This window comes from Salmo salar, chromosome 16 (genome assembly GCF_965601325.2).
Source record: "Salmo salar chromosome 16, fSalSal1, whole genome shotgun sequence".
NCBI classification, from domain to species: Eukaryota; Metazoa; Chordata; class Actinopteri; order Salmoniformes; family Salmonidae; genus Salmo; species Salmo salar.
Genome location: NC_138306.1, coordinates 13,814,815 through 13,838,579, shown reverse-complemented (window position 1 = coordinate 13,838,579; position 23,765 = coordinate 13,814,815). Strand labels below are relative to the sequence as shown.

Below are 23,765 nucleotides of genomic sequence, written 5' to 3'. Positions count from 1 at the left end.
CCCAGGATGACAAATATCAGATCGTCTTCCATTTGTACAACTAGTCTCTGAATAAATATCTCTAAAAAGATCTTCAGCAGTGTGCCCTTCGTGTGTGTGTGTGTCGGCTGTACAGGTACTCACTTTCCCCAGAGCTTCTTGATGCCCCGGTGGTTCTTCTTGTTCTCTGGAGAGACAGGGGACTGCTGTCCTGAGTCCACTCCAGACGACAGGGGAGACAAGTCTGACAGCGTGGACTCATCCAGTCTCTCCGACTTTCCTGTGAGAGCAGCATATGGAGTTTTAGGAAGTACTGTAATCTATTTAAAACTGTCTTCATCATTTAAGCCATTGTTCTATTAATTAAAGTAAGTCATGCAACGCTTCAAGGACACTGTATTTCTTCAATTCTTTAGGGCCTAAAGTTGAGGTATTATCCATGCAGGACCCACCCATATCAAACAGATCATGCTTTCCACAAGATCCTGCTGTGCCAAAGGTTAGCCAAGCGATAAGTGAAACAGGAAAGCATTAACATTGTTAGTGCGCTCCAGCATTTTCAGCTAAATTACACACAAAATGTAAATGTTATCTTAATTGATGCCAATTAAAATCTTTGAAGACAAATTCGTTTTTCGCATATTTAACAAACATGTTTAATACACTGAAATGAAATGATGGTCTGAGGCGAATGGGATGTCAAGTTGCATCTATATTTGTTTACAGTGTATGGTTAAGCCAGATCAGCCATGGTCTACATCTGTGCACACAACCCTCACCTCACGTGACGACGCCTAAGTAGCCCTGCTGTGGAGGTTAATGTAAGCTTTGTGCACTGCAGCACCACTCACTGATGCGAGAAAAAAGAGCCAGGCATAATCGGAGATGCCTCTCTCTGACTCACTGAGGGTCTTACTCCCTCCAACACAGGCTGGAGTTATCAACTTTTAGTCACAACTTTAATCCATAGTGAAAACAGGGGCCTGGTGCTTTGACATGCATGAGGCTTCTGTCTGTGAGTAGTAGTACGGTACCTAAAGCTGGAACACTGGCACTCCTGCAGCGGTCTTCAGCCATAATACAAGCAGAAAGCCACACAGAGCAAAAAACAGGACAGCAGAAACAGTACAACAGCAAGTGGAAGATTAGTACAGAGTGAGCGAGAATGCAGAGGATAGCCACCCCATGCAAAACAACCACATTGTGAGAGAAGAGTGGAACAGTGCAGTTGTTAAAACAAACCATAGAAGTGTCTTTATTCAATTTATAATATGCATCCACGGAAGGTTTTGTTGTTATTTGTTGTTTGAAACATTCTCAGAAGGCTGTTTGATAAAAATGACAAGCAGCAGTGTTTTAAGATGTGACTTACTTAGGTGAAACTCACTGTCCTCGCTATCGTCAGGGGACAGCTGGTCTGGTGTAGAATACTGCTCTCGATCCCCATTCATGTCAGATCGAGACAGCTTCCCTGGTAGGGTCTGATATTTGTTCATTTCCATGTGCTGATTCTGTGGGGAAGGGGGGGGGGCATGGTTACAGGCAAGTCACGAGTCTATTCAAATGGAATTAAATGGCATCTGTTAACATTAGATTTCAGTTGAAATGCTGCTAAATTACAGAACAGAATTTGAGAATCAGATTTATATTTTGTCCATGACTATATCATTGTTAATTCGATTGGACTGCCATTGGAGTCACAAGTGTTCAGGAGACAACAGACAAAAGGCCAATTTCAAAAGCCTTAGGGGCATCTAGAGTATGATCGCTAATACATTTGACAGTTTCGGCTGAACCCTTGGCTCTGTTCCGGTCAGATAGGATAAAGTTAGCTTGTGAGAGATTAAGGGTTAGTGGTGGTGAGATCATGCAGTAGGAAATACCTCTGAAACCGGTTCAACTGGTTGACCCACCACTACATGCTACAGGAGGGGGGAGCGTGCATGTAACGAAGAGAACACACACACTGTTAGTATAGTAATGTATCGACATCATCAACTCAACAACAACAGTCTTAGAATACATGCACACTACCGTTCAAAAGTTTGGAGTCACTTAGAAATGTCCTCGTTTTGGAAAGAAAAGCAAAACATTTTTGCCCATTAAAGTAACGTCAAATTGATCAGAAATACAGTGTAGACATTGTTAATGTTGTAAATGACTATTGTAGCTTGAAACGGCGGATTTTTTATGGAATATCTACGTAGGCGTACATAGGCCCATTATCGGCAACCATCACTCCTGTGTTCCAATGGCACGTTTTGTTAGCTAATCCAAGTTTATCATTTTAAAAGGCTAATTGATCATTAGAAAACCTTTTCGCAAATATGTTAGCACAGCTGAAAACTGCTGTGCTCATTAAAGAAGCAATAAAACTGGCCTTCTTTAGACTAGTTGATTATCTGGTGCATCAGCATTTGTGGGTTCAATTACAGGCTCAAAATGGCCAGAACCAAAGTCTTCTGAAACTCGTCGGTTTATTCTTGTTCTGAGAAATGAAGTGTATTCCATGTGAGAAATTGCCAAGAAACTGAAGATCTCGTACAATGCTGTGTACTACTCCCTTCACAGAACAGAAGGCCTAGAAGGCCAGCATCCCGAAGTCGCCTCTTCACTGTTGACGTTGAGACTGGTGTTTTGTGGGTTCTATTTAATGAAGCTCAAACTAGACACTCTAATGTACTTGTCCTCTTGCTCAGTTGTGCACAGGGGCCTCCCACTCCTCTTTCTATTCTGGTTAGAACCAGTTTGCACTGTTCTGTGAAGGGAGTAGTACACAGCGTTGTACGAGATCTTTAGTTTCTTGGCAATCTCGCATGGAATATTTCTGATCAATTTGATGTTATTATAATGGACAATAAATGTGATTTTCTATAAAAAACAATGACATTTCTAAGTGACCCCAAACTTTTGAACGGTAGTGTACGTGTTTAGCTGTTTTTGCTAGGATAACAGTCATCAGAAGCTAAATGGTTATGTATTTTTGTTAGTGCACGCATAACGTTTCTAATGTGTTTGGTCAATTACAAATGAAGCACATGCTGCATGTCTAAGATGGATATATTGTAATCGTAAAGTTAAATCAAAATACAGAAAAATCTACTTTTGGAAAGCGCATATTACAAGCTAGCCATTTAAAAGGATGGTCCCCTGATCTAATTGAATCTGAACAACCCTTTAACTGGAACAGCACAGGCAAAATCCTAGAGGACAACCTGGTTCAGTCTGTTTTCCAACAGACACTGGGAGATAAATTCACCTTTCAGCAGGACAATAATCTAAAACACAAGGCCAAATATACACTGGAGATGCTTACCAAGACAACATTGAATGGTCCTGGGGCCTAGTTGAAGAATTTTAAAAAGAATGATGTGCAAATATTGTACAATCCAGGTGTATAAAGCTCTTAGAGACTTACCCAGAAAGACTCACAGCTGTAATCGCTGCCAAAGGTGATTCTAACATGTATTGACTCAGGGGTGTGAATTCTTATGTAAATTAGATATTTATGTATTTCATTTTCAATACCTTTGCCAAAACTCCTAAAAACATGTTTTCACTGTCATTATGGGCTATTGTGTGTAGATGGTTAACAAAACAAATCTATTTCATGCATTTTGAATTCCGGCTGTAACACAACAAAATGTGGAATAAGTCAAGGGGTATGAATACTTTCTGAAGGCAGTGTTCAAAGCTGTTATCAAGGCAAAGGGTGGCTACTTTGAAGAATCTAAAATATTAAATATATTTTGATTTGTTTAACACTTTTTTGGTTACTACATGATTCCATATATGTTATTTCATAGGTTTGATGTCTTTACTATTATTCTACAATCTTGAAAATAGTAAAAATTAAGAAAAACCCTTGAATGAGTAGGTGTGTGAAATTTTGACTGGTACTGTATATAAATATAAATTAGCATATACACGGGGATCCCACTTTTTTGTTTTTTCTTCTCCTGTTTATATGCTTATACTGAATGTATTATTACTTAAACTGTTATGTATTTCTTACTGTTGTTTTTCTTTTGAGTGGCAGTCTACGGGTTTATGTTTTATAAAGTAATACATTTAAATAATGTACCTGTAATTTAAATAATGTACCCCCTGAACAAAAAATGACAAAACAAATAAAAACTTGGTCAAAAAAAAAATCAAATAAACACAGCAAAATCATGAAACCTTTGGTAACGATCCGCTTTTTAACTCCTCCAGGCTACTTGAAAGCATCCGTGGTTGGGACCTATTGAGAAAAACAACATTGAAACCAAACTAGCAATACAACACTATAGTATTTCAAGTTGGGTTAAGGGCTGGCCTCTCCACAGTAGATTTCTGAGTTGGCAGTGGGTGGCAGCAGCCTCTGGTCTTTGGGATGCCCTACCTCTCGGAGGGGATTGTGGGTAATGTGATGTGACAGGCTGGGCTCTACAGGAGAGGGGGGCTGTGGGGGCTGTTTGTGCCAGGCGGGGACATCACAGTGACAGGGTCACTCACAGCCACTTTAGTGGGCCCCTAATTAAAGACAACCAAAACAACGAGCGGGCCTGGCTGTCACACCCACACAGCCTCAGCTCTACTTGCCATTCTCCGTTGTAGAAGAAGCCAGCATCACTCTGAGAGACCATCACCATCGACGTCTCCAGGGAGGTCTGTATACTGCGGCAGCTAGGACACAGGGACAGGTCCAATATAACACGGTCAACCTGAGGGAGCACGGCTGGGGCACAAGGGGTGTGTGTGTGTGTGTGTGTGTGTGTGTGTGTGTGTGTGTGTGTGTGTGTGTGTGTGTGTGTGTGTGTGTGTGTGTGTGTGTGTGTGTGTGTGTGTGTGTGTGAGAGCGAGTGGGCTTGCACGTGTGTGGGTGTACAGGGGCACAAGTGCCTTTTATTCACGTTCGGTCAACCTCTCCCAAGGACATCTAATTTCAACAACAATACAAGCCCGTTGGGGACTTCTTCCTCCATGTGTGTGCAATCAGTGGTTGTCAGCTGGCTTGCTTATTTACCTGGAGTCCAGCTCTTTCTGGAAGGATGAGGGAGACACTAACAGGGGAGAGGAGCCTCTAGAAGACATCTGGGTAGGGCGATATCACACAGACACACTTTAGAGCAAGAGTTTAAACACTTTGAGTATGCACACTAAATAGTCTGCTAATACACCGGCATGGTATATGAGAGCAGAGGCATGGAGTATATTACTAGTCAGAGTGTTAGTACTATTCAATGAAAATATGATGAGTGGGTGAGTACTTGAGAAATGCAAGGTTGTAGTTGTACTGTGTTGTGTGGTCCACAGAGGAGGAGCAGACAGAGCTCTCTTACCTCTGACCGGATGATGTCTGAATGAGCTTTATGGGTGAGAGCCCTCATCTTCAGACTCCCACTCAGTTCCTCCTCACTGCTCCCAACCAGGAGCTTCTCACTGGACACTAAATACACACACACACACACACACACACACACACATTCAGAATTTATTCAACGCCTCTTCAACATTCTTGGAATTATTTATTTGAAGAATTTCAAGCTCTCAGCTTGAGTATATGAAAGCAGTGAGTGCGTATCACCTTTGAGTAAGTGTGTATAAAAGCAGTGAGTGTGGATTATCTCTGGAAGGGAGTGTTTATAAGCAGTGAGTGTATTACCTTGAGTGAGGGCCATCACCTCCTTCATCTTCCTGTACTTGCCCAGGAGGACAGTCAGCTCCTCTATGTGACGGTCCTGACACAAATAGAAAGGACTTTAATAACATACCTTCACTTTGTACAACTTCAAGAAATTAGAATATGACACATTTACTTACTTTCTCATAGTTAGTTGCTACCAAAGACTCCATCCCCATTTTCAACCTTTGCAATTCTTGGTCTGAAAATAGAAAAGAAAATGTATTTTTGTGACTCATGAGAGTAATTATGTTTAAATATCAACTGTTCATAACTCCCGGGGTTAAAGCAAAAACAAATCCCATGACTGAAACTGAAGTCGATCTCAGATCGATTGTCTGCGGGGCCAAGTTAACCTTTTATGTAAATCAGTAATGACCATCATGCTTTTAGGGAAAGCGGATCATTTTGTACATGTTTTAAACTGCGAGTTTGACCAACTCCAGTCCCATTTGTTAGGGGTTCCGGGGTACTCCCCGGGAAAGGACATTCTACTCCAAAATAAATGTTAAAAAATGAGGATGCTGATACCATCTACAATATATTTTCCACCTCCAGAAATGAGCGAAATAACATAGATAGAAATTACGTGAAAATTATTTTTACATATTGGACCATGGATATAGCATTGTTTTTTTATTTATGCCGCGTGCAATTTTAGGAGTAGAGAAATAAACGTGGTAGCAATGGAAAGCTGGTATCCCCCTCTTTTTTTTAACAAAGGCCAATACTGCTTTCAAAAGTATTTTTTTCCCGTGATTGCATTAAGAATTGTTCTGCATTGACTGCTTGTCAGAGTACGTTTCTCTCCCTATGGCTCTCGCAACTTGAATGTGCCTTCAGAGGAACATTTATCTTGCATAGAACACAGTACATCAAGCCGACTAGGTAAATAGGTCAACTACTCTACTATGAGGTGGTCTGATTTTGTTTTAATAGCAACATTACATGGCAAAAATAGTAGCACTGGAAAGTTACATCCTGATTGATAAAGTATAGGCTTTGAATTACTTTGCCAGCAGCTACAGTAGGCTTTTTGAGTGTCAGCAACAATCATGTATGTTAGCTCAGTGCACACAGCGTAACAGAGAAAATACAATATTTGGGAATACATTTCGTAGAACAGACATGCTTCTCTATTAGGCCATTTCATCTCCAATGTTCTCATGGGCGTGGGTGTGAGGATGTGTCAGAGCTTCCTTCCCCATTCCCCCCCTCTGCAGCTGCCGGGACTGATGGAATGGGTGTGACAGACATGACAGCATGCCAGTGTGGGTTAGACAGCACAATAGAGAGGCAGTGATGGCGGAGCAGCATTGTACCAGGGCCACAACTGCAGGAGCTTAGAGACTACAGACTTACATTTGTCTGTCAGCTGTCTCCTATACACCTCCTCTACTGCAGGGGGCAGCATAGAGTAAAAAGACAGCAGTGGAGGGGGCAGAGAGAGGGCATTTGATAGGTATTGTATTATCTGAATGAGGCACCACATGCAGATGACTAGCTGGATCAAATTAGCTTGGTATAATTCAACCTCTAAATATGTATCATTAGTTCGTATTATCAAATGTCAACGTTCAAAGTTTCCCCCTGCCCTGACAGTAGAATAAGCATTAGTGAATGGTATTTAGATTGAGGTGGACACCTGAAATAATGACAGTATGCGTTAAAATAGCCAGTCCCTGGTATTACTGATGATGTATGTTTGACAGGTAAAGTTACCTCTCTCTGGGTTCTCATTGGTCATTGGGCCTCTGGAGACCAGCTGGCTCTGTAGGCCCTCAATCGCAGAGTCTTTGGAAGCCAGCATCTGCTGTAGGTCTGCTATCTCTGCCTGAGAGGGTCACGGTTAATGGAGTGATACAAGTTAATACTGCATGTTTACAGCCATATTATGACATTAGGTCTCATACAGATATAGGTACAAGGTGGCAAGACAATTATGTCTTCCTCAAGGAGGAAAAGCATGAGAGGGGTGTGGTTAGGGCTGTGGCAGTCACGGAATTTCGTCAGCAGGTGAATGTCAAGAAAATAACAGTCAGTCTCACGGTAATTGACAGTTAATTAACATAAACACATTTAGAATCTCCTGGCTTCCCCACAAGCCACTGATGCAGACCTTTGGAACATCTACATTTGAAAAAGTCTAATAAATCCATGTAATATAGCCTACACCTTCACAATAAACACATTATTTATTTTAGACAGGTCTAAAGAAGTATGATATTTATAAAATGTAGTCTATTTCAGAAGAAGAGAATATCATACTCTGAGTTGTCCTTATGTTAGGTCCTGATCTGGCTATGCCAATGGCTGTGGGCTACACTAGTTCATTTAGCAGAAGATTTGCTTAGAATTCCGTGGCATTATTTTATAGTAGGAAGAATACAATTGAACAAAGTTGAATAAAATACAAAGGATATTTTCTCCAAATGATTTGAGGGAGTGCGCACATGTCGCTATTCTGTGTGGAGCGATTAACAAAGAAACATGTACTCCTATATGCTTAATTTAGAGTTATTAATGTAACTTTAGTTGTTCTACAAATGTTGGGCTATATGTTTTCATTTTTAATACATTGTAAGGCTGCATGATGAGGCTCTAATGACAATTTTAAAAACAGTTGCTTGAAAGTCATGAGCTCTGCTTTGTTCTGTACACACTACATCAGTCATGCATTCACAATCTGACAAGCACTTGATAATGCCAAGAATTTCACGGCGGCATTCCCTTTGTGTGGTCGTAATGCACCCTAAAAAAATCCATGCCTTTTGCGGCCGGCCAGTGGCCATTGTGCCCTTCGTCCTGAGTGCTGCGCGTTCCAAATCACCTCTCACTCACATGGCTCTCCATCACGGGATTGGGTCTTTCTCATATACTACAAGTGAAGACAGACACATCGGGGATGCAACTGAACTGTTCACATTTACTTTTCGTCAGCCAACAAGATGAGTAGGCCTAACGAGCAGCAAAATCACTAGCCCATGTCAATCTACTATCCGCCATAGTACAAAAGTCGACCTATTCTATTCTGTGCAAGAAATAAATATTCCAAACATAGTCTGGGACAGTTGTGGGATGCAATAGATCCCATATTAATGTGCTTAATTTTAAAAAGTTATTTGGCCACTTTAGTTCATGCCAGCCAGGTAGGCTATACTCCTGTTGTAAATATAAGCAATGTGCTTAATATTAGGAAAGTTTAGAAATAAATATAGCAGGCCTAGCCTATAGAAATAAGAAGGGAAACTCCTCTTTTTAGTAGAGGCCATCACTCTGTTTTCTCACGCAATTGCATAGCCTATAGAAATGTTGTGCAACATGAGCTCATGGGCTCTCATGAAGCATTAGATTCGATTTTCGATTACATTTGCATTGATGCCAGATTGTGTAAAGGGACAATCGTGCTGAGTACCAGGCAGTTAGCAAGTTTGGAAGGCTACTAATGATCAGCAGCAGCATCAGAGCTTGGAGAAGCCTAATTACGTGACAAAACGGTCATGTGGAATTTGACTGTCTTGATGACTCGTGACCGACAGTGTGGCGGTAATACGGTCACCGCAACAGCCCTAGGTGTGGTGCATAATTCCTGATAAAAGACACAGTCCACAATCTTAAAGACATTAAAATGTGTAACATATTGTGCAAATTGGATTCGTAACATACTGTATCATACAAATTGGATGACGTAGAACAACAAAAACGGGGAACCGTTTTGGCTCGTGAGCACCACTTTCAAAACTACTGGCTGAAATTATACAAAAGTTTTGGAGCATCGCTTTAAGTCCTTAGTGGGGTAGGGAGGACAAACAAATACTGATCAATTCAAGTCAATAAAAAGCTCTGTGTTTCAAAGACATCTATTCTAGTCGTACAAAGCACTTTAAACACAAGGGGGCCATATTTGCGATCAACCATTTTAATGTAAACAGTTTCAAAATGGGTATTGAACGATTTTAAGAAATGACATTGGTTGATGGATATAAAGTCTAAGATCTTAGGCTGATGAAGAATTTGTTGCAGGATTTAATCACTGCCACCTGGTGAAGTTAGCATCGGGCTAACTTCATGTTATCTGATGGGACCAGCTACAATTTAGCATTCTGTCACGTGTAAGTAAATCAACAATTTTTGTTGGCTGTTAAGCATTTTGAGTCGGATAAATTGTTTAAGTTTAAATCTGTGCTTAAGTTCGCAAGTATGCCCCCAAGGTAACTATCCACACATAGACCGGGGCAGCAAACCTTCTCCGGTAACACAGGTTTGAGCAATGGGGGCTGGAACTAGGTACAGTAGAAGACATAGAACTGGAGAATGAGGCCGGATAAAAGCACAACAGTACACTTCACCACTGCAGTACAAACCCAATAGACCACATGCACATTAAACAGGGAATCTCACTAAGCCAATATAGCCTATAGGGCAGCCTGAGTGGCAGCTTGGAGGTGAGCATGATGATTATCTGCCAGTCCGAACTGACTGGAGCCTGTGTGGAAGTAGTCACTAGTCAATAACTACAGAGACACCTTTAGGAGGTCATGAACTTGGTCAGTGAACTAAACAGGAGTCCTAGAGTGAACTTCTGTCTACCGTTCATGACCACACACACAAACTTGACTCGTCTCTGCTGGATGAGCACAGTGTACAGTCGTGGCCAAACGTTTTGAGGTATGACACAAATATGAATTTTCACGAAGTATGCCACCTCCGTTTGTATGATGGCAATTTGCATATACTCCAGAATGTTATGAAGAGTTATCAGATGAATTGCAATTAATTGCAAAGTCCCTCTTTGCCATGCAAATTAACTGAATCCCCCAAAAACATTTCCACTGCATTACAGCTCTGCCACAAAAGGACCAGCTGACATCATATCAGTGATTCTCTCATTAACACAGGTGTGAGTGTTGACAAGGACAGGGCTGGAGATCACTCTGTCATGCTGATTGAGTTCTAATAACAGACTGGAAGCTTCAAAAGGAGGATGGTGCATGGAATCATTGTTCTTCCTCTGTCAATCATGGTTACCTGCAAGGAAACACATGCCGTCATCATTGCTTTGCACAAGAAGGGCTTCACAGGCAAGGATATTGCTGCCAGTAAGATTGCACCTAAATAAACCATTTATCGGATCATCAAGAACTTCAAGGAGAGCGGTTCAATTGTTGTGAAGAAGGCTTCAGGGCGCCCAAGAAAGTCCAGCAAGCGCCAGGACCGTCTCCTAAAGTTGATTCAGCTGCGGGATCAGGGCACCACCAGTACAGAGCTTGCTCAGGAATGGCAGCAGGCACTGCATCTGCACGCACAGTGAAGCGAAGACTTTTGGAGGATGGCCTGGTGTCAAGAAGGGCAGCAAAGAAGCCACTTCTCTCCAGGAAAAACATCAGGGACAGACTGATATTCTGCAAAAGGTACAGGGATTGGACTGCTGAGGACTGGGGTAAAGTAATTTTCTCTGATGAATCCCCTTTCCGATTGTTTGGGGCATCTGGAAAAAAGCTTGTCCGGAGAAGACAAGGTGAGCGCTACCATCAGTCCTGAGTCATGCCAACAGTAAAGCATCCTGAGACCATTAATGAGGGGAGGTTGCTTCTCAGCCAAGGGAGTGGGCTCACTCACAATTGTGCCTAAGAACACAGCCATGAATAAAGAATGGTACCAACACATCCCACGAGAGCAACTTCTCCCAACCATCCAGGAACAGTTTGGTCATGCCTTTTCCAGCATGATGGAGCACCTTGCCATAAGGCAAAAGTAATAACTAAGTGGCTCGGGGAACAAAACATTGATATTTTGGGTCCATGGCCAGGAAACTCCCCAGACCTTAATCCCATTGAGAACTTGTGGTCAATCCTCAAGAGGCGGCTGGACAAACAAAAACCCACAAATTCTGACAAACTCCAAGCATTGATTATGCAAGAATGGGCTGCCATCAGTCAGGATGTGGCCCAGAAGTTAATTGACAGCATGCCAGGGCGGATTGCAGAGGTCTTGAAAAAGAAGGGTCAACACATTTTTACATTACATTTACATTTTTGTCATTTAGCAGACGCTCTTATCCAGAGCGACTTACAGTAGTGAATGCATACATTTCATACAATTTCATACATGGCAAATATTGACTCTTTGCATCAACTTTGCATCAACTTCATGTAATTGTCAATAAAAGCCTTTGACACTCATGAAATGCTTGTAATTATACTTCAGTATTCCATAGTAACATCTGACAAAAATATCTAAAGACACTGAAGCAGCAAACTTTGTGGAAATAAATATTTGTGTCATTCTCAAAACTTTTGGCCATGACTGTAGATATATCCTGTGCACATGGACAACCTGTCTGCAGCCTGAGACGTACGTATCGCCCCCTCTACCCCCTTCCGCTCGCTCTTGCAAAACACGTACATTGAATAACAGAATGCCATTGGAGCATGCCGAGTTTCCTGTATTATTAGTTCTTGGTAAGGGAGGACGGGGGAGTAATAGTGAGCTGTCGGACCGAGTCAATATCAAAAGCATCACTCGCTCAGTATCTCTCCTCCCTTTTCTCTATTTGTTTGTTTTTCTCTTTCATACATTTCTCTTAATTTGTTATGTTTTGAATTTCTCTCATTCTCCCAACATATATATATATATATAACACAAAGTACATGTCCTTATTTTGGAGGAATCTTTCATATCGTTCCACATTATTTAACTAAATGTATAAGGAAATAACATCTGAGCTCTAATCTAAAGTGACTTAAAACGGGTACGTCAGAGGTGTTCCTCATATGGATTCCGTACATTTAATAGTCATACAGGGGACAACATTCCTAGTAAACTCTACCCAGAGGATCTCAGTAGAACCACCTGAACCTGTATGGGATTGGGTGAATGAGATTCCACAACCATGGGGGTTAACAAGAGGAGGAGAGGAAGAGGAGGAGGAGGAGGAGGAGGAAGAGGGACAGGTGCAGACGAAGGAGGAGGTGGAGCACAACAAGAGCAGAGGGGGAGGAGAAGGAGGAGTCAGCACGAGAGGCGGTTTAGGGGTGAGGAAGAAGAAGAGGCACCTGAGCGGTCAGCCATCGCTCCTCCCAGTGCTGCTTCTCTACCTGAGTGTGCTCTACAGTGAGCTTCAGGCTAGAGAGCTTGGACAAGAGCGACTGGTAACACACATGGAGAGAGTAAGAGATAGACAGCTAGAGGGAGAGAAAGCCAGAAGGGGTGGACAGTAAGCTTGAAGATAGGAACAAAGTTTATCTCCAAAATTGGGGTTGCCAAGAGCAACAAAGTAAATAAAGAGGCAATTACACTGCATTCAAAAAGTATTCAGACCCCTTTACTTTTTCCATATTTTGTTACATTACAGCCTTATTCTAAAATGGATTAAATGGTTTTGTTTTTCATCAATCTACACACAATACCCCATAATGACAAAGCAAAAACTGTTTTTTATAAAGTTTTGCACATTTACTAAATATAAAAGACTGAAATATCACATTTACATAAGTATTCAGACGCTTTACTCAGTACTTTGTTGAAGCACCTTTGGTAGTGATTACACCCTCGATTCTTCTTGGGTATGACGCTACAAGCTTGGCACATCTGTATTTGGCAGGTAGCCTAGTGGTTAGAGCGTTGGACTAGTAACCGCAAGGTTGCAAGGCAGTTAACCCACTGTTCCTAGGCCGTCATTGAAAATAAGAATTTGTTCTTAACTGACTTGCCTAGTTAAATAAAGGTAAATAAAAAAAATGTTTTTGGGGAGTTTCTCACATTCTTCTCTGCAGATCCTCTCAAGCTCTGTCAGGTTGGATGGGGAGCGTTGCTGCACAGCTCTTTTCAGGTCTCTCCAGAGATGTTCGATTTTGTTCAAGTCTGGGCTCTGGCTGGGCAACTCAAGAACATTCAGAGGCTTGTCCCGAAGCCACTTCTGCGTTATCTTGGCTGTGTGCTTAGGGTCGTTGTCCTGGGAAAGGTGAACCTTCGCCCCAGTCTGAGGTCCTGAGGGCTCTGGAGCAGGTTTTCATCAAGGATCTCTCTGTACTTTTCTCCATTCATCTTTGCCTCAATCCTGACTAGTCTCCCAGTACCAGCCTCTGAAAAATATCCCCGCAGCATGATGCTGCCCCCACAATGCTTCACCGTAGAGATGGTGCCAGATTTCCTCCAGACACTTGGCATTCAGGCCAAAGAGTTCAATCTTGGTTTCATCAAACCAGAGAATCTTGTTTCTCATGGTCTGAGAGTCTTTAGGTTCCTTTTGGCAAACTCCAAGCAGGCTGTCATGTGCCTTTTACTGAGGAGTGGCTTCCATATGGCCACTCTGCCATAAAGGCCTGATTGGTAGAGAGCTGCAGAGATGGTTGGCCTTCTGGAAGGTTCTCCCATCTCCACAGAGGAACTCTGGAGCTTTGTCAGAGTGAACATCAGGTTCTTGGTCACCTCCCACTTCTGCCATTTAAAAATGATGGAGGTCACTGTGTTCTTGGGGACCTTCAATGCTGCAGACATTTTTCAGTACCTTTCCCCAGAGCTGTGCCTCGACACAATCCTGTCTCGGAGCTCTACGGACATTTCTTTCGACCTCATGGCTTGGTTTTTTCTCTGACATGCACTGTCAACTGTGGGACCTTATATAGACAGGTGTGGGCCTTTCAAAATCATGTCCAATCAATTGAATTTACGACAGGTGGACTCCAATCAAGTTGTAGAAACATCTCATGGATGCAATGGAAACAGGATCCACCTGACCTCAATTTCGAGATCAAAGCAAAGAGTCTGAATACTTATGTAAATAAGGTATTTCTGTTAATTTATTTTTTATAAATTAGCAACAATTTATAAAAAACTATTTTCACTTTGTCATTATGGTGTATTGTGTGTAGATTGATGAGGAAAATCATACATTTTAGAATAAGGCTGTAACGTAACAAAATGTGGGAAAAGTCAAGGGGTCTGAATACTTTCCGACTGTATTGTATGTGTTCAAAGGAAATTGGAATATTAATAAGCAAAAATAACTAAATAACTAAAGTGGGTGTCACAAAGTGCCATGTGAATAAACTAAACTGACAGATAATTAGTGAACTATAAAGAATAAAGGTTACAGAAATGATTTTTACCTTTGTGGCCTTTAGTTTTTTCTCATACTGCGATTTCTCCCCCTCCAGCTCATCCACTTTACTCTTGAGAAACCGGAGTTCTTGCAGGAAGCCCTGTGAATAACACAGAACATATTGTAATGTTTTAGTTGAAAATAACTGCCTCTTTGATGTAAAATCTCCAAACTAAAAACACCATGCTCTTCACTGTGCCTTTCACACAAAAACGCCAATTTCTCCACAGTCAAAAACCAGTGTTAGGATATAGACATTGTTCTCTCAGTTTATAAATGAACATGTTACACCAAAAAGTAGAAGGGAAGGTTTTCAAAATCCCAAGTAGTTTGTTCCCTTAACAGCCGAAAACACAGTGCAGTTAAGACAAAAAGTTAAACCTCCACTTCCCAGGAAACACAGTAGGTGACCCTTTTAATATGTGACCAGTCAATCAGTCCCCTATACTGTACTCAGTATGTATGGCTCAGACTATTTAAAATGACCAATGTTTATGGCCATTACCTGTCAGTTAGCTAGTCTGGTTGCCAGTTTGTTATAGCATCAATTAGGCACATTTTAAAAAGTTGTGTCTAGACTGAATATTGTAACAAACTGGCAACAGTTCTTTGAAAATGTCATAAAGTCATAAAAAACATGTTAACAATGAATCTCATGTTTAGAGACAGGGTAGTTAGTAGCCTAGTACTTGGAGACAGTGACCAGCAAACCTTGGCTGCATTAATAAGGTGACCCACGGATATGCAAACACACCACACCACTTACAATGAGTAACGCAGATTGAGATAACACCTGGACATGGAAGCAAACAGCACACATGAAAACCACAGGATTCCCACACAATGTAGTAGTAGAGGTAGAGACGTGGACACTGTAGGAGAAGCGGTTAGTGTTAAAGCCTGTAGAGGATTCCAGAGGGGTAAGGAGGACTGGGGTTAAGAGAGACGGGGGAGTGCGTCCATTTGGTTCAGAGAGTCTGCCTACATTCTGTCCTCCACAGCGACAGCAAAACTCCTCCACGTCAGAGCCACCCAAGCCCACGTCGGGGCACTGGTCGTAGGCCTTGCGGGCACCACTCTCCCCATGGGCCTCCATGGCCCGTTTCTCCATGATCCGGGTATGGATCTCCTCCTGAAACCTACACATCTGCTCCTGGAGCTCGCTAATCAGATTTACCACACACTGTGAGAGGGAGAAGAAAATACAAAACAGAAAACTGAGAAATAATAATAAAAACGTTTCAAAATAATATGCACTGTTGCGGGTTAAATGTTTTTATGTTTTTTTTTTTTTTATATGTGACACGTAACAGAAGTGGTTATTACTAGGAGGAGAATAAAGGGACCTCTGAGCTTCAATGCAGATCATATTTTACACATTTAAACGGTCACATGCTGCCAGACAGCATAAGAAAAGTTCCTGACCTACTTTGCAAGTTCTCAAAGTGCAAATGGGAGGAACGGCTTGTCTGACTCAAGGGCAAACGTTTTGCTTTACTTCCCATGGGAATTGGAAAGCACCAAAGATTTTGGACAGAAAGTTGATTCCTAACTAAATTCTTAGCAGTTTGGCCAACTATGATTAAACCTAAGGGCATGTGAAACGGGATGTCTCACTAACACAGTGGTATTCAAAGTGGGGGTCACGACTCATAGTGGGGTCACGGGGGAACTGCAGTGGGGTCGCCAACATTTTAAAATATGACACATTTCTATCCGGCCTGCGCAATGATTTGGTTTGTCAATTAGTTTTGGCCCGCTTCCATACCGCCCGCCATGCGCTGCACTAAAAGTCACAGCAAGCACTGCCAACGTGCTGCACGCCAAACGACAGTGCATTGCCACACACACACCGCTCCTCCCAGAGTAGTGGCGAGTCGTCATTCAGGGCTGTTATGAGCCCCACCTGTTTTGCATGTTATTTTGACATTAATACGTGTCACATATCAGTTTGCAAGCAATGTCTCCTGCTGTACCTAATTCCAGCCCCCATTGCTCAAACCTGTGTTACCGGAGAAGGTTTGCTGCCCATGTCTATGTGTGGATAGTTACCTTGGGGGCATACTTGCGAACTTAATTATTAAGCACAGATTTAAACTTAAACAATTTATCCGACTCAAAATGCTTAACAGCCAACAAAAATTGTTGATTTACTTACACGTGACAGAATGCTAAATTGTAGCTGGTCCCATCAGATAACATGAAGTTAGCCCGATGCTAACTTCACCAGGTGGCAGTGATTATATCCTGCAACAAATTCTTCATCAGCCAATTACAAATGTTGACTTAGATGGATGTGAACAAACACCAACAGATTGCAGTTTTGCAGTAACTGTTATTTTAACAAGTTTATCTTGAGTCCGAACTCAAACCCACGTTGGTGAGCAGGCACACTAGAAGAAAGTTTATCATTTTACAGTACACCTGTCAATCAACTAATCAATACATCCTAGTGCAAGCTGTAGGCCTATTAATAAAATGGTAACACATTCAGCTCTTTCAGGGTGCGTTCATTGTCATAGTGACACTGAAGATAATAATTCAGTGTAGGCTACATACAATGATAAATAATTTATTTAAATGTAGCATGTCATTGTTTGCCTCCTTGTTTAACCTGTTTGGGATAGGGGGCAGTATTTTCACAGCCGGATAAAAAACGTACCCGATTTAATCTGGTTAGTACTCCTGCCCAGAAACTAGAATATGCATATAATTAGTAGATTTGGATAGAAAACACTCGAAAGTTTCTAAAACTGTTTGAATGGTGTCTGTGAGTATAACAGAACTCATATGGCAGGCCAAAACCTGAGAAGATTCCATACAGGAAGTGCCCTGTCTGACAATTTATTGTCCTTCTGTAGCATCTCTATCGAAAATACAGCATCTGTGCTGTAAAGTGACATTTTCTAAGGCTTCCATTGGCTCTCAGAAGGCGCCAGAAAGTGTAATGGGGTGTCTGCAGTCTCTGGGCGAAGAACAGCAGGAGTATTTGTTAGTGGTCAGGCTGGGAACAGTGACACTGGAGATGCGCGTCCACGAGACTACTCCATTTTGTTCTTTCAGCCTTTGAATGAATACAACGTCGCCCGGTTGGGATATTATCACTATTTTACGAGAAAAATAGCATAAAAATTGATTTTAAACAGCGTTTGACATGCTTCGAAGTACGGTAATTGAATATTTTGAATTTCTTTGTCACGAAATGCGCTCGCGCGTCACCCTTCGGATAGTGACCTCGACGCACGAACAAACTGGAGCCATTTCAATATATATATGGATTATTTGGAACCAAAACAACATTTGTTGTTGAAGTAGAAGTCCTGGGAGTGCATTCTGACGAAGAACATCAAAGGTAATCCAATTTATCTTATAGTAATTCTGAGTTTAGTGAGCACCAAACTTGGTGGGTGTCGAATTAGCTAGCCTGTGATGGCCGAGCTATCTACTCAGAATATTGCAAAATGTGCTTTCGCCGAAAAGCTATTTTAAAATCTGACACCGCGATTGCATAGAGGAGTTCTGTATCTATAATTCTTAAAATAATTGTTATGTTTTTTGTGAACGTTTATCATGAGTAATTAATAAATCCACCAGAAGTTTGCGGTGGGTATGCTAGTTCTGAACATCACATGCTAATGTAAAAAGCTGTTTTTTTATATAAATATGAACTTGATTGAACAAAACATGCATGTATTGTATAACATAATGTCTAGGAGTGTCATCTGATGAAGATCATCAAAGGTTAGTGCTGCATTTAGCTGTGGTTTGGGTTTTTGTGACATATATACTTGCTTTGAAAATGGCTGTGTGATTATTTTTGGCAGGGTACTCTCCTGACATAATCTAATGTTTTGCTTTCGCTGTAAAGCCTTTTTGAAATCGGACAGTGTGGTTAGATTAACGAGAGTCTTGTCTTTAAAATGGTGTAAAATAGTCATATGTTTGAGAAATTGAAGTTATAGCATTTTTTAGGTATTTGTATTTCGCGCCACGCTCTACCATTGGATATTGGTGAAAAGGTTAAAAGGTTAAGTGTTTTTTTTGGGGGGGGGGGGGGTTGTCTGTTTTGCATGTTATTTTGACATTAATACGTGTCACATATCAGTTTGCATACAATGTAAAAAATAATCTACAAATCAGTTAATAAAGCTTCATACAAACTCGGTCTTTTTGCTTTCTTGAGTATGGCAGCTCCAAAATGCAGGTGTTTCTACCTAGCTCAGTGCTTTCTGTGGTGGTGGGGCAGCCAGCGAAAAATACGGAGCGTAGATGTTGGTAATGTTCTCTAGTTGCGCCATGATTGGGTAATGTTCACTTGTTGCACTGTGATTGTCTCAGTGTTCTGTCACTCATGGGGACACTATGTCGCTGCCAAATCTAAGGGAAAAGCTCAAAAATTCAAGCCCCTTTGGTGCTGCCATAGAGTTACATTTGAAGTGCCCATCCAAGAAGGCTCAAGGCCATTGGCGACATATAAAATTATGTCAAATCACGTTATATCTACAGTAGCTTTGATTGGACTGATCATGTCAACATCATACATTAAAATTCTTATCTAGCAAGCTAGCAGTCATCATCGTGAATCAAGTTGACAATCTACTGGCAAATGGTTTTTAATCCTTGTCATTTGAAGAAAAATAATGAAGAGAAATTATAGATAAAATGTATCGGTGCTAATCTGCCATTGGACATAAACATTACACAACAAGTTGGAAATCGCAAATTCAACAATGAGTGGTTTGGAAGGAATTAGTGGCTAACTGCAAGCATTGAAAAGCAATCACTAGCCTGCTATTCAGTGGAGTGGGTTTGTGATTCCAAGTCTGGGTTTAAGGGTCTCTTTTCCAAGCTTAAAATGATAAACATTCAACATTGGCCATGCTGTCAATCCAGCATGACTTCTTCCACGCTCAAAACAACTGGAAACTCAGAACTGAGAAATATGACTTCAGTGAGTTCAAAACAACTGGAAACTCAGACCTGAGAAATCTGACTTCTGTGAGTTCAAGACAACTGTGAACTCTGAAAAAATTTGCTCTGACTGGGAAAATACGTTTTGAACGGTCATCCAACTCGGAATTTCAAGTCGGGAACTCGGGCCTCTTTCTAGAGCTCAGACCTGAAGATCACTGACGTCATGATTCAATCTTGTTTTTTTCCAAGTTCCCACTTGTCTTGAAAGGACCATAACTCCAGAGAATGCCAGACTTTGATGACAAAGGACCACCGCGCCACCTTCCTGTTCAAGTGAGCACAGCACAACAAGTTGAGTCCAAAAATGTCTTGTATGCTGCTGCATAAATTATGTAATATGCCATGGAGATATGTATAGCCTGTTTTAGAGAAATGTAATCATTGAATATTGTAAGAGAATTCATTGTCTGCTTATATGCCCTCTTTATTTATCCTACAGTTCTGACTTGGTGTACAGGGAGAATATTGTAAGAACAGCCCATGTTCTGAATTCTGTCGTACATTTCAAAAGTGCTGAACAAATAGTTATATCAACTATGTCCATCCTAGCTCGCTCATTAACATCTTAATCGAAATTACGGATTGCCTCTTATCCGCTTGTCATCCCCTTATGCCATAGTTTGTACATCTCAATTGTCAGTAGAAACCACATTTGTTTAAGCAAGTCAGCCATATCAGCTATGTTTTATTTACAAGGCAGTAAATAAGGCTGAATAAACTGTTCGGCTGACAGACAAGGCTCAGCTGAGCCAAGTAGCAGTGATAAGATGTTGGGACTGCTGTTTGGACAGCTTTAGGTATGCCCCCCAAACAGTTTGTGGGCACCGTTTGTCCCCATTATAGTGCAATTAATTAATTATTTAGTGTTGTGTAGTTTTGTGTTTTTATTTTGTTTGCCCCACCAAGATTTACATGCTAAAATCACCAGTGTCCCTGACCCACACATACACCTACCTACACACGAGCTAGCCAGTGCACTGTATCATTTCATCACTAACGGCACTGACGGAATATTCTACCAGACCAAAAGTTTAAATGTGTTGTAGGCTAAATGTCCATGCCATGTTTCTGTTCCAAAGGGTCCTTGCTGTAGCCAACAGAAAATGCCATCTTGGTTATCAAAAAGTTATAAGATAAAGGATTTACACACGGGTTTAAATTACTACTAAAGGACAATAGGACACACAAGCGAGTATAAATGTGACAACAGCTTTTGTGTGTCCCGTTTACAGCTCACAGGGGAGGGAAAGTAGCTCGGCTGCTAAAGGGTTGCAGTCTGGCTTCAGTTTTTAAAGCTTGACAATCAATAACCAAAAAGCAAAACCTGCAACAAAACACCATGCAAAGGAGAAACATGTAGGCCTATTACAGCAACATTTGAGCAGAAGCCTGGCTACTCAACTACAAGACATTCTGAGTGCACCATACAGCAATGCTGCAAACAACTGCACTGGTGATCCATGCAGTGCAAAAAAATGAAGTTAAGTTAAAATGTTACAATAACCTACAGCTAAGTTGTTGTTATTTGGAGTTATTAAATACTTTTTGATTAGGGTCACAGCATATTATGCACCTGCTTTATGCCTCTCTCTAATGTCAATATGCCTTGTCTACTGCTGTCTTGGCTAGTTCTTACTGTTTTATTTCACTGTAGAGCCTTCAGTCCCGCTCAAAATGCATTAGATAGTTCTTTCGTCGCACCCTACACACATGCAAAGACCTCACCTGGCTTAACTTGTGCCGCCAGAGACGAAACCTCTCTCATCGTTACTCCACGCCTAGGTTTACCTCCACTGTACTCACATCCTGCCATACCCTTGTCAGTACATTATGCCTTGAATCTATTCTACCATGCCCAGAAATCTGCTCCTTTTATTCTCTATCCCCAACGCACTAGACGACCAGTTCTTATAGCCTTTAGCCGTACCCTCATCCTACTCCTCCTCTGTTCCTCTAGTGATGTAGAGGTTAACCCAGGCCCTGTAGCCCCCAGTTCCACTCCTATTCCTCAGGAGCTATCATTTGTTGACTTCTCTAACCGTAAAAGCCTTGGTTTCATGCATATTCACATCAGAAGCCTCCTCCCTAAGTTTGTTTTATTCACTGCTTTAGCACACTCCACCAACCCTGATGTCCTAGCCTTGTCTGAATCCTGGTTTCGGAAGGACACCAAAAATTCAGAGATTTCCATCCCCAACTACAACATTTTCCGCCAAGATAGAACTGCCAAAAGGGGTGGAGTTGCAATCTACTGCAGAGATAGCCTGCAGAGTTCTGTCATGCTGTCCAGGTCTGTGCCCAAACAGTTCGAGCTTCTACTTTTAAAAAGCCACCTTTACAGAAATAAGTCTCTCACTGTTGCCACTTGTTATAGACCCCCTCAGCCCCCAGCTGTGCCCTGGACACCATATGTGAATTTATTGTCCCCCATTTATCTTCAGAGTTTGTACTGTTAGGTGACCTAAACTGGGATATGCTTAACACCCCGGCCGTCCTACAATCTAAGCTAAATGCCCTCAATCTCACACAAATTATTATGGAACCTACCAGGTACAACCCTAAATCCATAAACATGGGCACCCTCATAGATATCATCCTGACTAACCTGCCCTCTAAATACACCTCTGCTGTCTTCAACCAGGATCTCAGCGATCACTGCCTCATTGCCTGCGGTCAAACGACGACCCCTCATCACTGTCAAACTGTCAAACACTCCCTAAAACACTTCATTGAGAAGTCCTTTCTAATCGACCTGGCCCGGGTATCCTGGAAGGATATTGACCTCATTCCGTCAGTAGAGGATGCCTGGTTATTCTTTAAAAGTGCTTTACATTTAGATTTTAGTCATTTAGCAGACGCTCTTATCCAGAGCGACTTACAGTAGTGAATACATACATTTCATTTCATGCATTTTTTAATATTTTTTATTTTTGTACTGGGCCCCCGTGGGAATCAAACCCACAACCCTGGCGTTGCACACACCATGCTGGCGTTGCAAACACCATGCTCTACCAACTGAGCCACAGGGGAGCTTTCCTCACCTGATTGAGTTTGACACCCCTGGTGTAGATGAACGGTAGGAGACCGGTAAAAAGAAGGATTTTTCCAGAAATGGGGTCCCAGCTGAAAAAGTTGAAATACCACTGCACTAACGTGCTGAGTAGTAGTGCACAACTCCATATCCTGAATAGTAGTCAGGGGCGGTGTTTAATGTCCTAATCTTGGATACACTGACAGAAATGCCAGGCCTGTGGACAGAGGAAGTTTCATTTGATAGTGCCAGATGATGTTACACTTACAGTACGGCTGATAAGACACACGCTCCCTCTCTATATATAGCTGTACGCTCTGAGCTTGGTGGTCGAGGGGAGGTCTCCGCGGTGAAAGTGTTTGCACTTGTGGAATGTTCCAAGTGAATTTCTGCCATTCCCCCTTAGTGCATGGGGCCCAGCAGCTGTCACTTCCAGGGACAAGTGTTTGTGGATGAAACAAATGCACGCTGGTTTCATGTTACCACGGCAACACGACCTGCGTTGAGTCCAGCTCTGCCCGGATATCATTGATTTATGGGACGGGGGCAGAGAGGCGTGACCTGACAGGCTGTGTACATTACATGTTCCCCCCTCAGTCAGTATAACTTACTCTGTCCCCAAGACATCTCTGCATAATGTCACAGTCAGATTGCTCTCGGTTATTGCAATGCTTCATTAGAAATACAACCGAGATTTGACTTCCCACAGATGTCACTATTGTATCCGATCTGCTGTGCAAATGTCTTTAGCGTTATGCTCAGTTGATGATTGCTCATCAGAATTTCTTGAATACAGCCGGCGTTTCTGCTCCGTGCCATTTCTCATCTGCCCGCTTGTCTGTCAGAAGATCTTGTTTAGGCCCCGTCGTGTTTTCACATCTCAGCCAATTTCCGTCCCTGTTTATCAGTCTCTATATTGCCTTTTGGGGCAGCGAGGGCGTTTGGGTGCCCTGGACCTCAGTGTTTGTCCACAACACTAAATCATGTTTATTTAACACAAGGCCAGATCCTCT

At 41.9% G+C, this 23,765-nt stretch overlaps 1 protein-coding gene across 12 annotated transcripts in view; it reads right to left on the bottom strand.

Moving 5' to 3' along the window:
- Positions 1 to 23,765, bottom strand: part of LOC106573224 (liprin-beta-2) — a 129,935-nt gene that overhangs the window by 11,885 nt on the left and 94,285 nt on the right. For 5 of the 12 annotated variants that reach the window (XR_014380844.1, XM_082962537.1, XM_045696949.2 and 2 more), the window contains 12 exons: positions 15,733 to 15,930; positions 14,755 to 14,847; positions 7,367 to 7,478; positions 5,785 to 5,846; positions 5,627 to 5,702; positions 5,304 to 5,410; positions 4,988 to 5,055; positions 4,564 to 4,647; positions 4,162 to 4,222; positions 1,863 to 1,901; positions 1,352 to 1,490; positions 124 to 259 (listed from right to left, as the gene is read on the bottom strand). Coding sequence is in view for 9 of the 12 variants with exons in the window: in XM_082962537.1 (XP_082818663.1) it covers positions 124 to 259; positions 1,352 to 1,490; positions 1,863 to 1,901; positions 4,162 to 4,222; positions 4,564 to 4,647; positions 4,988 to 5,055; positions 5,304 to 5,410; positions 5,627 to 5,702; positions 5,785 to 5,846; positions 7,367 to 7,478; positions 14,755 to 14,847; positions 15,733 to 15,930 (1,175 nt within the window). In the remaining 3 variants the exon portion in view is untranslated. The remainder of the gene's footprint in view (positions 1 to 123; positions 260 to 1,351; positions 1,491 to 1,862; positions 1,902 to 4,161; positions 4,223 to 4,563; positions 4,648 to 4,987; positions 5,056 to 5,303; positions 5,411 to 5,626; positions 5,703 to 5,784; positions 5,847 to 7,366; positions 7,479 to 14,754; positions 14,848 to 15,732; positions 15,931 to 23,765) is intronic. The other 7 variants (XR_014380846.1, XM_082962540.1, XM_082962542.1 and 4 more) reach the window with 4 other exon arrangements.